The 17,655-nt window shown below is 41.6% G+C and overlaps 1 protein-coding gene across 1 annotated transcript in view; it reads right to left on the bottom strand.

The window, feature by feature from the left end:
- Nek10 (NIMA related kinase 10) overlaps positions 1 to 17,655 on the bottom strand; it is a 187,847-nt gene that overhangs the window by 81,400 nt on the left and 88,792 nt on the right. Inside the window, exon 23 of the mRNA XM_055599067.1 lies at positions 12,538 to 12,613. Coding sequence (XP_055455042.1) covers positions 12,538 to 12,613 — 76 coding nt within the window. The remainder of the gene's footprint in view (positions 1 to 12,537; positions 12,614 to 17,655) is intronic.

Below are 17,655 nucleotides of genomic sequence, written 5' to 3'. Positions count from 1 at the left end.
AAGGAACATTGTCAAGCTCATTCTAAGAGGCCACAGTCACCCTGATTCCTAAACTACACAAAGACCCAACAAAGAAAGAGAACATCAGACCAATTTTCCTTATGAACATTGATGTAAAATACTTGCAAACCAAATCTAAGAACACATCAAAAATATTACCCACCATAGTCAAGCAGGATTCATCCCAGGCATGCTGGGGGGAGGGGTTTCAAGATACAAAAATCCTTCAATGTAATCAACCACATAAATCAACTGAAAGAAAAAAACCACATGATCACCTCATTAGCTGCCCAAAGGCATTGGAGACCACGGGGGTGACTCTAGCTAAGACTCTAAGTTTTGCCGGCCATGGAGATTGAACCACACAGCCAGATAGTACTTCTAGTGGAGGGAGAGGAACACCAACCTACCCACAAAAACTTCAACCCAGAATTTATCCCCCTGCCAACAAGATATATAGGAATAAAGATGGAGCAGAGCTTGAAAGAATGTCCAACCAATGACTGGCCCATCCTGACACTCACCCCAAGGGAGAGAGCCAACCCCTGACACTATTAACAATACTCTGCTATGCTTGTAGACAGAAGCCTAGCATGGCTGCTGTCTGAGAGGCTACACCCAGCAGTGAATTCAAACAGATGCAGAGACCCACAGCCAAATATTTGGTGAAGTGTAGGGAGCCTTGTGGAAAAGTAGGGGGATCGACAGGAGGACCTGGAGCTGACAGGAGCTCCACAAGAAGACCAACAGAGCCAACTAACCAGGGCCCAGAAGGGCTTGTGGAGACTAAAGCACCAACCACAGACCATGTATAGACTAGACCAAGTCCCTTACAGAGATGTAGCAGCAGGGCATCTCAGGCCTCATGTAGGTTCCCAAGTAAGAGGAGCAGGAGCTATCTAGGACAAGGATGCAGTTGCTTTCTTTTCAATCATTCCTCCTTGGTTGGGCTGCCTTGCTAGGCCATAGGAGAAGAGGAAATGTTCAGTCCTGATCAGACTTTATGAGCTGGGGTGAGTGGATAGGGGAGCTCCCTTTTTCTGAGGAAAAGGGGAGGGGAGATGGAGGAGGAGGGAAGGAGTGAGCTACAGTCAGGAATGTAAAGAAAATAAATTAATTAATTTAAAAAATTAAAGAGAGCTGACTTTTGTGGAAATTGACAAGTTGAGCCAAAAATTCATGTGAAAATAACAGAATGCAGAATAGACAAAAATCTTGAAAATTAGAAACAAAGTTGTAGAGTTTATGCAGAGTGATATTAAAACATACTATAAAGCTACAGTTGTTGACACTGATTCTAATGCACACATTAGAATACCCAGATGGACACATGAGAAAAAAACCGTGAGTCAAACCTAAAAGCTCATCAATAAAAAACACAGAAATTTTGAATGGAGAAGACAGTTGTTCAACTCCACTAGGCACAGGGGAAAGCCCGACAAAAGCATAGTGCAGTCTTCCATTGTACCTGCTCCTCACACTGCTGACAAGTGACAGATGCTGACACCCATCAGCGGTCCTGTCTGACAGTGATGCTGTGGTAGTTTGAATAAGAAGGGTCCACAGAGGTTCATATATGTAAATATTTGGTCCGAAACTGGTGGCACTGTTTGGGAAAGACTGTGGCTTTGTTGGATAGGGTGTAGCACTGGTGGCTGGTTTAAAGGTTTCAAAAGGCTTTGCCAGTTTCCAGGTGCCAGTTCCCTGTCAAGTAACAGCCTTCTGAAAACATGACTTCAAACAACACAGTACTTGTCTGAATGCACTCGTTCAAGCTATTGCTGTAGACTACCCTGTACTGAGCTTCATTTAATGGCTAAAAGGTATGTATATATATGCATATATACATATAACCATACATACACATATGCACATATATCAGCAGTGTCCAGAGATTGTTTTTTTAGAAGTCTCTTTTAGGATCACAGTTTTTAGAGAGAATTGGTAATACAGGTGGGTGCACCCTGGGGCTCACCTCGAAACCTCTCCTTCTCTCTTGGCTCCTCTGGCAAGTGTCCTCAGGCTCCAGGTTCCAACTTCCCAGGTGCCTATTCTCTTATATGCAGTTCTCTGCTAGCTATGGTCCTAGCTCCTCCTATGTCCCTAACTGTTCATCTTTTTGCTTGTCATCTCCACTTCAGCCCCTATTCTCCTGATGCCTCATCTCAGCCCTTCACTCCTCCCTAGAGACCTCAGTGGGTAATCAATCCAGTCCTGTTCATTTATAGACCCATGGGATATTCTTTGGTCTTTGACATCAGATCCTATCCATTATCTTACTGTGGAAAGAATAACTCCCAGTGCTAGCTCCTATTGACCTCAGCAAAGATCTTTGTTCCCTGATGGAAACTGTCTTGTCTGATGCAGCTCTCTCCTAGCTTTCCTTCTTCCTACCTCCCCTCTCTTCCCTCAAAGCTGACTCTCCTCTTTTCTCTCTCCTCTCCTCTGTCCCTCTTTCTCTTTTCTCTCTCTCTCCATTAAATATCAAGACCCCCCCCCCAATCCAATCTTCAGCATGAGTTATTTCACAGCAAGCTCTACAGATGCTGGTTGTATGTGGCTCCTGAAATCCCACAGGCAGTGGATTGATGGTTTGGTCTGTGGTAAAGCAACAAGAGATGAGGCCCTTGGAAATTGTACTGGCTGGTTTTGTGTGTCAACTTGTAGAGGATTATTTTAGTCCTTCTGTTTTGTTTTGTTTTATTCCATATGAAGTTGAGAATTTTTCTTTTAAGGTCTGTAAAAAATTGTGTTTGTAATTTGATGGGAATTCCACTGAATCTGTAGATTGCTTTTGGTAAGATGCACATTTTTACTATGTTAATCTTGCCAAGCCATGGGCGGGGGAGATCTTTCCATCTTCTGATAACTTCTTCAATTTCTTTCTTTAGAGACTTGAAGTTTTTTCCACATAAGTCTTTCACTTGCTTGGTTAGAGTTACACCAAGATACTTTATGTTCAAGCTAGAGTCATCAGAGAGAAAGGAGCCTCAGTTAAGGAGGTCATGTGTTCTATAAGAAAGCAGACTGAGGAAGTGACATCTAGCAGCTCCTACCTTTATGTTACTACCCTGTTTGGGTCCTTGTCCTGACTTCCTCCAATTATGGACTATGATCTGGAAGTATAAGCCAAATAAATCCTTCCTTCCCTAACTTGCTTTTTAGTGTTTTGTTGCAGCAATAAAAGCCATAACTAAGACAGGGATAATTGTACCATGAGGGCCTGGGTTCATCAATGGACACATCCATTCATGTGCTCATAGTTTAATGAGTTATTATTGGGAGGCAGTGGATACTTGAGGTGGGGCTTACTTAGAAAGGCAGGCCATTAGGGATGTCCTCTAAGTGTGTATTTTGTCTGTGGCTGCTTTCTATCTCTTTGCTTCCTGGCCACCAGGAGGTTAAAAGCTTTGGATATGCTGTCTACCATGATATTTTGCCTCACTGCTGGCCCAGAAACAACAAGGTCAAATGGCCACAGATTGAAACCTCTGTGATCACAAGTCAGAAATACACTTTACCAGGGTTGATTTTCCCAGGGGTTGCACCACAGCAACAGAGGCCTGACTAGTGCATCATGATTCCTCACTCAGTACTGGCGAGACTACACAGCACAATGGCCCCTGAAAAGTCCTCTGCTCTGGCTGTCCCCTGCACACGTGATACTTCCTCCAGGGTTAATTGACAGGACCTAGAAGTATCAAGTTAAGCAAGGCCTATGTGTAAACTTTGAACACTAAAAAATAAAAACAAACAAACAAAAACAGAAAACTTTGACCAGTCTAAAAAAAAAAAAAACAACAGAAAAAAAGGATAAAGATAATTCTTACCACAAACTACCAAAACTACTATATACAACCATGAAAAGCACAGCTTTAGAAATTGTGCTCAGAATACGTTATCTATGTTGCTGTTTTAACAGGTGTAGGGGGCGGGATCGATAGCCATCTCTATTCCTTCCCTACTCTGGTGAAGATGAGGGAATTGCAAAAAGTACATTCACCATGCCCCCTCTCTTAATTCCTATTATGTTGCATTAAAAAAAATCATTACTGCTCACAAAAGCTCTACAGCTTCCCTTTACAGAAATAGTACTCGTTAAAGGCTGTTAAGGGCTTCCAAGGGAGAATCACGCGCTATGCTTGGAGGCTGTGTAATGAAGAAAGCAGCAATCAAGATGATATCGCCCCAGGAACAGCACATGAACCAACAGCAGGCAGTGCAAGACTCCATCGGTCATCCTCTACCTTTCCCCTACTGCACCATGGAGTCTGTCCATCTCTGCTCTCTCCTATCTTCCATTTGCAGCCCAAGGCCTGCTGAAATTAAGCTGCAATAATTCCCTTTTTGATGATTTCAGGGGTGAAATTCATCAGGTATAACTCTTCCCTCAAATATTAGAATCTTATTTGATCTGAACAGTATGAAAATATAGAATATAGTTATTGTAGAAAAGAGTAGAAAAGAAAAGGGAGGAATAGTCTAACTCAGATATTCAAACTTTCCGTGTAGGCCGCCACACCGTTCAGGGTCTGGCTGAGCAGCTGTTTCCACGTAGTTCCCACCTGCTCTGGAGTCTATGGGTTACCCCAGGTAGAGACAGACGAACACTCTTAGTGCAGGGTCATCGCTGTGTCATTCTCCGACTCTGAAGAGTAATCAAAACTCTAAGTGAGAAGAAGGGGATTCTGTGTGGTCCATTGTTCATCGTCAGCCATTAGCCAGAAATTCCTAGAAAAGCGCTATCCAGCCAGTCAGTATCTTAAATATTAAGATTCTAGCTTTTATTCTTTGTGGATAAGAAAATGGAAAAGAAATTACATGTATATGTCTATATGGAAACAGCATAGCAAGGGGATAGAGATAGCTCAGTGATGAGAGAGCAAGTTGCTCTTGCGGTGGACTTGAATTCAGTTTCTGGTGCCACATTAGGCAGCTCACAACCACGTCAAACTTCTGTTGTAGGGGATCCACCATCCTCTTCTGATTTCTTGTGCACTCATGTGTACAAGCCTTCTTTCACATACACATTCATTAAAAATTTAAAAATGAATTCTTTTTAAAGAGATAGAAAATGTCATAATGAAACCCATCATTATGTATAATTAATGTATGTGCACTAAAGGAAGAAGTTTTTTGTAATGAGAAATGAGAAAATAAAGCCAGCGACAAGATGCCCAGTCACTAGGTTTCCTATATATTGGTAATTACTTTGCTATATAAAGTATTGTATTTTTTTATGTAATAATATAAGGAAAACTTTGAATCTTTGCCTTCTTGTTTGCTACATTTGTGACTTTACTTTTAAAGCAAACTGTTAATCCTGGTGGTGAGCTGAGGTGATGGATCCTCCTGTGTGGGACACTGGCTTCCCTCCCCACACCAGCTGTAACCTGCTGTTGTGGGAACCACTCACCTCCATTTTCTCAATGGTCCAAACCAAGACATGAACTGAAGCCGAGCCATGGAGCACTCACTGCTTACTGGTGACATTTTCAAATGTTTGTATTTTAGAAGGATCATGAAATACATTCTAGTGGCAATCTATTTTGTCCTTTAGTTACTCTCATTGTACTTAATTTATGTACTTAATCGCATAAGCTGTCCTAGCCTGCAGGCTATGTGACATCCACAAGCCCCAAGCAGTAAGACGCTTGTGTGAAGTTCTGCTCAGAGAGATTCCCTCTTTACCTGCCATGAAATTGGTTGCTGGCTCATGTGGGAGGGCCCAGCCTACTAAGGAGAGCAAGCCAGTGTGCAGCACTCCTTGGGGGCTTCAGTTCCTGTGCAAACAAAGAAACCCTTTACTCCCGAAGCTGCTGTGGGTTAAGCAGATGAGCACACGAGGCTTTTCTAATCCACTACTCTATGATCCCTGACAACCTGACTGGGAGCCCATTTGAAAGCAAAGCACGATCCAGGCAAGTTCACAAGGATGTGACACTTGAACAGCGCCAGACTTTGTGTGTCAAGGAGAACCAGCTGATTGTGAGTCACATACACAAATTAAATTCAATTCTGTAGGCTTGAAGTTTTTCACTGTATATCAATTGATACTTGCTTCTCTCTAACTCAGGGCAGGACAATTGTCATAGGGTGACATCATATACTTTTCATTTGTATGCAAGCCAAATACCACCATCTTTCTAAAAAGAAATCAAGTACATAATTAGATAAAGTAATTATGGTGATTTTGTAAAAGATAATGCAGTCTCTCAATGACAATATGTGATTACACAGAGGCCTTTTCTGAATATAAAACATGTGTTCTTGCTCCCTAGTGAGAATGATTTTAAAAAGCAGTTGGGAGGAGTCGGGGTGTTCACATAAGGCCATTCCACCTCCTCCCACCTCCTCCCACCTCCTCCCACCTCCTCCCACCTCCTCCAGATGCATTGGTGTCATCATTGCCACTTGTGAATGGCTGGGATGACCTCCAGACCAGTGAAATCATCACTAGGTGTGGGGAGGACCTGCCAAGTGTCTGAGTAACACCAGGGTAACCTCGCTCCTTCCAACCCTGAGAGTCTTCTTCGGGGAAGTTCACCTATCAATACAGATGAGTACGTCTGCAGCATAAGAGGGAAGTTTTACCTTTTCTCTCAGAGAAGAGAGGGATCATACTTCAGCATGTCAAAAGTACCTGAGGTCTAGGGGGTAACCCTGCAAGCGTTTATCACTATGTGTCTCCAGTCAACACAAATGCCATAGATGTCCTACCGACACCTTAGTCTTGAGTCTCCTGAACACAGAGGACAGAATTCCAATCACTGGAAGTCTCTATAGAAAAAAGCTAAACCCTTTGACCCCTCTGTCTGCTGCATGGGAGGCCCAGCCTGCTCATGTACTCAGGACTGACAGAACAGGCACTTCAGTCTCTTCCTTGAGAAGGAGAATTCCAGGTAACAGCAGCTCCTGAGTTCTTCATCAAGCATGGAAACAGGGAAGAGCCTGCCAAGAATGCTTCTGTCTGCCGCTTTCTCCACTTCCAGCTGCCCCCCGCCCCCGACACACACAACATACGTTCCAGGTTCGTTCACCTCCAGAATCAATCACTCTGGTGAATATTTGCCTCAGGAAACATTTGCAGGGCAAAGCAAAACAAGAGATAAATGAGAAAAGAAAAGAATGAATGCAAGGTGAGGAAATGGAGGAATGCATGCCAGTTCCTGTAAGTACAGAGGAACAAGCTGCAGTGGAAGCCAGGAGACAGAAAACCTTGACCCCGAGCAGCACACCTCACTCCATCTCCATCTCCATCTCCTTCTCCTTCTCCTGAGTGCTCACCTCCCATGACACCAAATTCTCCTGCTCAAAGCAGATCAAGCACCATCTAGACTAAGTCACAAACAAGAGGCAGAGATGGTAGGGCTAGCCCACCTATATAAATATCTGAGGAGGCAAGACGTCCAAAGCAATGGGACTTATCTAGCATTTAAGCCAAGTGCAGTAATTGGGTAAGGGCAAGGAAAGCATTTTCCTAGAGATGAGGCTGCTGTTTTCAAAGTAACAACTCTTGACTCCCTACTAAGCAATAAATAATATCCATCTATCCACCCATCTGTTCATCTCTTGACAATTCCAGTATGTAAAATTACAGTGATCTCCCCCCCCCCTCATACACACACAGGGATTACATACATCATTTCAGAGAGTAAAATGGGAATATTCAGCTTGCCAGTCACCACAAGAAAGAAACAGAGGATTGAGCCTGCATCTGCACCATGTCCTCTTGTCTGCTGAGGGAAGAGAATGAATGCTGGTGAACCTCAACTCCTTAAGTCACTGCTGCAGCTCCAGGGCACTGCTCATCTCATTCGCAGGTACAAAATGTTGATGCCTGATACACCTCTCCTTACTCAGTGCTCATGGAGCAGGCAGGGTAGCAGGTTCAGAGGTGCGAGGGGCTGGGCTATGACCACCAACATTAGATCCAGGCTCCTCCACTTGCAAGGTGCTTGACATTAAAGAAGAATGCTCGGTTACCAAGGAGAGTCACCCTGGTCTCACCGGAGATTAAAAGGCTGCACCTGTCAGTGCCTGCCACTTAGTAAGCTCAGCATACTTGTGCAATGAGTATCAGACAGTAGAACTATATGGTGAGCAGAAGATGGCCAGACAGAGCAGGGACACGACTGCTGTCTGCTCCCTGGCAATTTCTATTTAGCAGCTTCTTTTTGAATGCAGGGGACTATTTGACCTATTCCACCTATTCTTTAAGATGTACTTAGAATTTAATTTCCACAATCAAATTCTGAGTTGTCTCAAAATCCTCTGCTATCTAACCTAAGGAGATGAAAAAAGCCCTGCCCCTGTTTCTTTTTTCTCCCCCACCCCCAGGGTGTGTGTGTACATGTATGTGTGAATTGTGTGTGTACATGTGTATGTGTATGTGTGCATGTGTGTTAATGTTTATGGATTTCCAAGATACTAGGACAAGTCAAGGGCCAGAGAAAGGTGATATTAATCAGGAAATCTTATTCTGTCACAAAAAGAGCCAAGACTTAGACAAGTTACTGACAAGCTCTCCTATCCTCCTGCTCAGATCACCACTGCAGACAGTTCTGCTCTGTGCTTTTCTATCTCTGCACACTAAGAACAGTTTCCTTTCCTCTTGAAACTCTCAGCTCCTTGGCCTGGTTGTCATAAAGCAGCCAGTGGCCACCAAGATACCAGAAACAGAGACAGGGGAGAGAAAAGGAAATACAAACAAACACAGCATAGATAAGCCCCCTCCACTGTAACGATTAGGAAACAAATGTGATTCTTAAGGAGATCTATTGTTTGTTCTCATGAGCACATCCCTTCCAACAAATGGGCTAAACACAAGTCATTAACAGTGATTCAGGTTCAGCGAGCTCTTCATGGATGCCTGCTGAAGAGATGGGCTGTGCTGTTCATACACCCCTACTGTAGACAAGAAAACTGAGGCCAGCGTTCGGTAGTCCAATTTAAAGGCAGGCAGTCTAATTCCAGCCTGAGCCTTCTGCAGTTGGCCACTCATCTGCAGCAGAACTGTACGTACCCTTATTTTGCAGGCACTTTCCTTGCAATTTCTTTTGGAACTATGTGTCAACCATATAAGAATGTTTGTCTCAATAATTCCAAATCTTTCCATGTTTTATTTTTAGTCTGCTCAGACCCATTATTTTATTTTACTATAAAAGTAAAAGAAATAAATAAAAAAAAAATAACAGAGACTTTGCCTTCAAGGTGCTGACACCCTTAGATTACCAGTGCTCACTTCAGGCTTCATGGAGTTCAAGCAAGGGAAGTCCCACGAAGCCACTCAATTAGCCCCCAGCCTCCCATCTGCTGTCGTGAGGAATGGCTTGCTCTTACTTTAGTTCACTTCACTTCAAAACATTTACTAAGATTCCATTGGTCCCACAGTAGACCCCGGGGAGAGAGTGGTGTGCAAGGGCTCATGACCATGCAGCTGAAATGGGGCTGCTCCTCACCTATGGAAAGGTCACGCCCCATACGGCCTTGAACCCTGAAAAGATCTTTAAGTCAATGATGCATATCACACATCACACACATCAAAGCTTAGACATATGCACTGTGTGGGTCTCAGAAGCTGGGAACCAGCCTTAAGCCCCCACCCAGAATCTCACAGGTGTAGCCCAAGAAAGGAAAAAGTTCATAACACAGTTCTCACATAACGTGTGCTTCTTCAGTCTTGTCATAGCTAAAAGACCGCACACTGGGAACCACCTGTATAGGTCAGAGCGAGGCAAGATGTGAGAATTGGATCTACAAAGACCCAGGTGAGCAGAGAAACACTGGACACAAGTGGCATCTGAGCAGAGGCCAGAATGAGCAGAGGACGCCAATCTCAAAACTATCTGAAGGAAAGAAGTTCCAGAAATGTGCACTTCGGAGATCTGAAGAAACAGTGAGTGGGGAGGAGAATGCTGATGGAAAATGTCTCAAAATAAAAAAAGAACAGTTTTCTTCAAAGCACATGACTCTTAAGTACTGTTCATAATTATGAGGCCCGCCTCTCCCTGAGGATTTATAGTCAGCTACTGTTTGCTAAGAATGAGGGGCCCAGGAAGCCTCATCACTCTCTGAGGATTCATGGCTGCTGTGAGAAGGAGAGCCATTTATAGCCATTGGTAGGTTGTCCACGCTGCTTTAAGAACCCCTCAGCTCACAGATCACAAAACAAAGACATGAAAGCAGAAAAGACATGAATTGGAAAGTAAAAGAGGATCCACAGATGGAAGGAGGAAATGAAAGGGAGTTGAAGGCAGAATATGATTAAAGTACATTATTTTCCATATATATTCATATATTTGAAAATGTCATAATGAAATCCACTATTATGTACAATTAATAAATGCCAATAAGAGCAAATGAAAGACTGCCCTCAAAACTATTAAATGATAAACACTTTCAGTAAATACCAGGACATAAAACCAACATACAAAAATCAGTAACTTTTCTATATACCAATAATGAACTTGCCAAAAAAGCAAATCAGGAAGAAAACTATTCAAAAAAGCTTCAAGATAATAATAAAACATCAAGTAACCTGACCAAGAAAGGAAAATACCTGTACAATGCACACTTTAAAACACTGCAGAGAGGCTGAAGAGATGACTTAGCAGTTAGGAGCACTTGTGGCTCTTTCAGCCAACCTGGGTTTGGTTCCCAGCTCCCACGTGGTGGGGCACGCCCCTCTCTGTAACTCCAGTTCCAGAGAACCCAGTGCCCCCTCTGGCCTCTGCAGGCACCAGGCACACAGGGTACGTGTGCATAACTTGCAGCAGACACATGAAATAAATTAAGGGGAAAAATGCAGAGTGTGTATGTGTGTGTATTTGTATGAAATTGTGAATTTATCAGCAAGAAAGCCAGAGGAACTGGAGAACATTACAGCCAGCCTTAAAAAGATGGCTAGCACATGTTTCTGTCATGTGCAGAACCTAAATTTGAATGAATGAATGAATGAATGAATGAATGAATGAATGATTGAATGAATGGTGTAAAAATAGAAGGGGGACTATGTAATGAGGAGAAGCCATCTAATAAGAGGGGAGGAACAAGAGGGGGATTGTGGGGTAAAAAAAAAAGTATTTTCTCTCATATGTAGAATATAAATTCAACTCTATATTCATGAATATTTCCATACACACATACACATGATATGAGAACAAAAGGGAGACAATTTAGGGAATAAAGGAGACTAGCAGGCGATGGATGAGGAGACTAGTTGGGACAAGTCTGAGCAAAGTCAAACACATATAACACATGTATAACATATAACACAAGCATGTATATACATATACATAAATCATGAAACAATGAAATCCTACATTTTGTACACTAACTAAAAACCTAGTTCTATTATATTAGAACTCTAAACTTAATTCATGCTCTTGGCAGTAAAAAAGTAATAGCAAATGATGACTGAACTTCAACTCTCTAGCTCATTGTCATATAAATTTCATCTTAAGATCTGCTGAGACTGAATGTATGAATAGTTAATGTTTTGTGACCAAATTATCCCAGGATTAAGCACTGAGTGGGCCTTCCTTGTGCTTAAGAAGTCATCCATGAAGATCTTGAACATGTGCCTAAGAAATGTTGGAAAGATCAGCATCACCTGTCCATCTTCTGTCTATGAGTCAGTTTACAAGGCAAAACACAAGCAGTTCTAGTAAGATAAATAGAAGTCCATCTCTGCAAACCTTTCTCTGAAAGCTTCATGAAGCATCATAGCAAAGCAACGATATTGTTTCCAGGCAAGTTTGCAACATCCTAAAGATCATTTTTAACTCTCTTCCTAGGATTCAATTTATACCAGTTGGTTAGATGGAGGGGGGTGGGGACGGACTGTAGACTTCTTGGTGAGTTGTTAAGTAAGAGTTCAGAATATTTCTATGAGAATGCATTATCTTACTTTCATACATGTTCGCACAGGTAGGGACCATGTGACAAGCCACATAACAATTTCAAGTTGCAAAAACAGCTGGCAAAGGAACCTTCACAGTGCTGGCAATATGCCACAAGTGTCTCTGTTCATCCAAACAGAACACTCACTTACCCAGCCTCTGGGACAGGGGTCAAAGGACTTGCCTCATCATCTACTCACGGTGCGGCAGCATTGGCGCAGTTTCTATCACTGTGCAGCTGCAGGGCAGGTAAGAGAACATAGAGATCCTGCCCCGGGTGGGAAGAAACCAGGTCACTGCCAGCAAGTCCAGGAATGGGATGCCCTCAGCATCCTGTGGGCAGCGCTCACCCTCAGCCATCTCCAGATTGAAGTGTCCAGGACTACGTCAATCAGAAGTTAGAGAAGGTAGTCCCCCCGAAAGGGACAGAGATGGGTTATGAGTGGGCTGCCCCTGCGATCGTTGCTTTAGACACAGTGATACACAACTGTTTTCATGTGACCTACCTAGGAACACAAAAGTTACCAAATGAGCCTCCTGTTCAAGTTCTATTTTCTTTGTAAGCCAAGAATAGTAACAAAAATCCAAAATAGTCAAGTATACTACTTGAGAGCCATAAAGTAATTATCCTTACCAAGAATAGAGGATCGTTCCCACCACAGACGTGAGCTTACTGCTTTCCTGTTTTTGCTTTGCCAGGCCAAAGTCAGCTACAATTCACAAAACAGAGTAACGTGTTACTGTATTACCCCAGGATCCCCAGTCCCTAACTGGACATTTCACAAAGTAACTAGCACATTTCCCAGAAGACCCCTTGTCCCCCACACATACCTTCTTCTGTCTACTCCCAACCTTAGTTTATACACACTCTACACTACTGTGCTTTATATTCTGATATGAGGAGGGTTATCTTTTTAAAACAAGCTAAGGTAAGTCTTGCTAACTAAATCAAATGGAAGTCTTGATTGATCTTGGGATTTTTTTACTTTAAAGTTCTCAAATAAATAAGAAGAATGTAGCATTTTGATACGTAACTGCTGTCAAAGGTACATTGGGGGGAAAAAGAGGTGGGGTGTGATGGCTTAGCCTGTGATCCCAGCATTCAATGGGGCAGAATAGCATGTGCTACTCAATAAGATTTTGTCTCAAAAACAAAACAAAATAAAAAATGAAACGTAAAAGAAGAAAAAGATCAAAACAACTAAAACAGGACAATTGAAATGGTGAAATAATCTTCCGTGTGCTATGATATACTCCTCTTTCATGAACTGCAAGTGTGCAAACTACATGATCATTTTTTAAAATATAATTGGACCTTGGAGAATTGATCCTTGAAGTCCCACAACTGAGAAATTAAGTAGTTCAAGTTAGGAGTTCAAGGCCAGCCTGAGCTACACAGTGAGATCCTGTCTCAAGGAAGGAAATGAAGAAAGGAAGGAAAGAGAAAGGACAGAAAGGGGAAGACGGGGATGAGAGGGTGGTGGAGAAGAAGAAATGAAAAGGGAGGGAAGTAGATGGAAACAGAAAAAACAGTAAAAGTAAAGTAAGCTTGGGCAACCACCATGAGGACTGGAGAACCTAAAATTAAATAACATCCATTGGCACTAACTCACCATATCTGTAAGGAATACCGACTAAAATAGCATAGCATAGCAGTGAAAAGCACAGCAGTAAAATTAAATAATTCAGCACTAAAATTCTACATATAGATTTATGTATGCATATATGTACTTTTGAATATATAGTTTTATATATATCCCATACAGTGTTTAATAACTGCTTGTGGGCAGCTGAAGAAGCCTTAAGTGAATGTGTAGGAGGCAAATGAGGTCCTGAATGAGTGTATATTGTTGACATGGCAACAACCAAGGCTTCAGACCCATGGGAAATTGTCAGTTCCTCCCTGTGGTCCAAGTGCAAATGTTAGTAGTGTGTATAAGTGTGTACTAACAATTGACCAGTGTGTGCAAACCCAGCAATTGTAGCTTCTTCCTCCCAGATATTTCAAGCTCAGACTGCTGCCCACAGAGACCTCTGTCTGTGATTAACCCCTCTTCCTGAGCTCTACAAAATGAACAGTCCAAGGTCAGGACCCTGGGTGCCACTCTATCAGCGTACACAGACCGTCTGACCTAAATTTTTCTGCATCTGTATGTCGGTTTCAATGTCTGTCCTTTCTTCATTCCCTTTCCTCTCTAGTCAGGTTTCTAGGACCAAGTCATGCAAGACATGAAGACTGTTGTTGTTGTTTTTCACTTAACAGGGTCTTCTTTGTCCCAACCTGGCACATAATTCCCTTGAACTTCTGATCTTCCTCCTTTCTCCAAGTGCTGAAATTATGGACATGGACCACCTGCCCAATTTATGGTGAGGTTTGGATTCTGAGCTTTGACATGGAACCTCATTAGCTGAGCCACATAAAAGCCCTAAAATGACATGCTTTTGATTAATTTAGAATTGCACATGTTTATAGGGTGATAGTTCAATAGATATATTGAAATCTCTGTATCATATCCACTAAAATCAAGATAATATATATTTTTCTCACTTTTGATTTAAATAAACTATTGATACATTAAAAACAAAAAATATAAGTCTAAATGGGCTGTTATATTTTGATCTGTGTATACATTATATAATGTTTAAATCAGGCTAAATATATTTATTTGTGGTAGAAATATTTTAAATCTTTTCCTGTAGCCTTCCAAGTTCACAGTAAAAGCAGCCTGGCTTATTTTCTCAGTCCTTCTCTCCCTTCATCTCCTCAGTCTCTGTTCAACACTACCCTTCTCAGTTTATATGAGACTGACATTCTCATATGCCATATACAAATGAGCCCTGTGGCACTTGTATTGCTGTGCCTGATGTATTTCACTGAACAATCTGTGTCTGTCCATGTTGCCATAGGACAGGCAGGATTCTGTTTGTACAGCTGAATAATATTTAACTGTGTATCCAGGCTGTATGTTCTTCACGCATCCATCAGCTGATGGACACCTCGCTGTCTCCATTTCTTATCTGCTTGAACTCTGCTGCAATACACTGAGCACTGCCTGGGAGTGAAATCGCTGGATCAGATTATATGGTAGTACTATTTGTAATGTTTCAAGGAGCTTCCTTAGTGTTTGTGACAATCACTGTGCTAATTTATATTCTGCAGCAGGACTGCCTTCCTCCACTTCCTGGCCAGTGACTGCTACCTTCCCCTCCCAGTGGTGGTGGTGAGGGGGGATTTAAACCACTTGTTTATTTATGTTAAGTTGGTGTTCAAATTTTCCGTTAATCTTTTTGTCATGGTCATTCTCTAACTTGGGTAAAATAATAGTCTTGTGGTTGAGTTTGCATTTTCCTCCAGGTTAGTAATACTGGGCCTTTTAAAAATACCTGCTATTTATCTCTACATGTAAGTAAGAGATGTGTGCTCTCCATGGTTGTTTTGTTTCCCTATTGATTTACAGAGCTCCCCACATGTCCTGGATATTGTCTCCATGGTACATTAATGCTCACCTTATTCCCTCCCACTCTCCAAACATATCATCACTAATAATTATTTCCTGGGCTTTCTGGAAACCTTTCAGTTTGATAAAATCCACGTGTCAGGCTTAGATTTGTTTCCTGTGTTTAGGGTCCTACCCAAAACACCCCAATGTCTTCAAGCATTCCTTCTTTTCTTTTTCTGTTTGTTCATTCCAGATTGGTTTTTGTAATAGTTAAGAATAGAGGTTCTAGTCTTATTCTATTTCAGATATATACTCAACTTTCCCAGAACCATTCATTTTTTTTTCCAAAAGACTGACCTTTCCAAATTGTGTTTTTGTGATCTATATTCTTATCACCTTTGACAAAATCCAGATGTATATAGATATATATGGAGTATAGGTTTCTTTTTACACTCTCAAACTCATTCTACTGAACTGTCTATTTCTATGCCAATACCATGCTGCTTCGATTACTACACCTTTGTAATATATTTTCAAACCCAGTAGTATAATGTACTTATGTAGTATAATGTATATGCAAGGGTCAGCATAAGGTGGATTCTCAAAACTCACTGGCCACCAAGTTCATCCAACTACTCAACACCAGGTACTCTAAGAGATTCTGTCTAAGAAAAAAAGGTGAAGAGTGACTAAGAAAGACAACAGCTGTTGCTCTCTGGCCTACATAAACATTCTGTATACACACATACACACTCGCAGACACACAAACATACAGGAAAGCTACATAATCACTATAGAAAATGCGCAAAGAGCCCCTGGTAGTGTTTACTCCTTTCAGCAGAGGAGAAATACATTGGAAGCTCCTTGATCTCATAAAGGGAATGTATTGGAACTTGTGGCTAACACACTAGTTAAGGTTGAAAGACTGAACACTTTTCTCCTAGTTTTGAAACAAGTCAAAGTATCATTATTTGCAGATGATTTGATAGTATACCTGAGTGACTCCAAAAATTCTACCAGGGAACTCCTACAGCTGATTAACACCTTCAGTAAAGTAGCTGAACACAAAATTAACTCAAAAAAATCAGTAGCCCTCCTGTATACAAAAGACAAAAGGGCTGAGAAAGAAATTAGGGAAACAACACCCTTCACAGTAGCCACAAAGAACATAAAGTACCTTGATGTGAACCTAACCAAGCAAATCAAAAACTTGTATGAAAAAAAATTCCAGTCTCTGAAGAAAGAATTAGAAGAAGATATCAGAAGATGGAAAGATCTCCCATGCTCAAGGCTTGGCAAGATTAGTATAGTAAAAATGGCCATCTTACCAAAAGCAATCTACAGATTCAATGCAATCCCCATCAAATTACCAACACAATTCTTTACAGACCTTGAAAGAAAAATTCTCACCTTCATATGGAACAACAAGAAACCCAGAATTGCTAAAACAATTCTCTACAGTAAAAGATCTTCAGGAGGTATCTCCATCCCTGATCTCAAGCTGTACTATAGAGCAACAATACTAAAAACTGCATGATACTGGCATAGAAACAGACTGGTGGATCAATGGAATCGAATATAAGACCCTGGCATAAATCCACACAATAATGGACACCTGATTTTTGACAAAGATGCCAAACCATTCAATGGAAAACAGACAGCATCTTCAACAAATGGTGCTGGTCTAACTGGATAGCTACATGTAGAAAAATGCAAATAGATCCATACTTATCACCCTGTATAAAACCAAAGTCCAAGTGGATCAAAGACCACAACATAAAACCAGACACACTAAACCACTTTAGAAGAAAAAGTGGGGAAGAGCCTTGAACTCATTGGCACAGGAGACAACTTCCTGAACAGAACACCAACAGCATGGGACCTCATGAAAGTGAAAAGCTTCTGTAAAGCAAAGGACACTGTCGTCAGAACAAAACAACAGCCTACAGATTGGGAAAGGATCTTCACCAACCCTATATCTGACAGAGGAGTAATATCCAGTATATATAAAGAACTCAAGAAGTTAAACAGCAATAAATCAAGTAATCCAATTTAAAAAAGGAGTTCAGAGCTAAACAGAGAATTCTTAATAGAGGAATATCGAATGGCATAGAAACACTTAAAGAAATGCTCAACCTCATTAGCCATCAGGGAAATGCAAATCAAAACAACCCTGAGATTTCACCTTACACTGATCAGAATGGCCAAGATGAAAAACTCAAGTGACAACACATGCTGGAGAGGTTGTAGAGAAAGGGGAACCCTCCTCCACTGCTGGTGGGAATGTAAACTTGTACAACCGCTCTGGAAAT

The sequence above is a fragment of the Psammomys obesus genome, unplaced genomic scaffold (assembly GCF_907164565.1).
Source record: "Psammomys obesus unplaced genomic scaffold, mPsaObe1.curated_primary_1811, whole genome shotgun sequence".
Classification (NCBI taxonomy): domain Eukaryota; kingdom Metazoa; phylum Chordata; class Mammalia; order Rodentia; family Muridae; genus Psammomys; species Psammomys obesus.
This window is presented reverse-complemented; position numbering and strand designations above follow the sequence as displayed.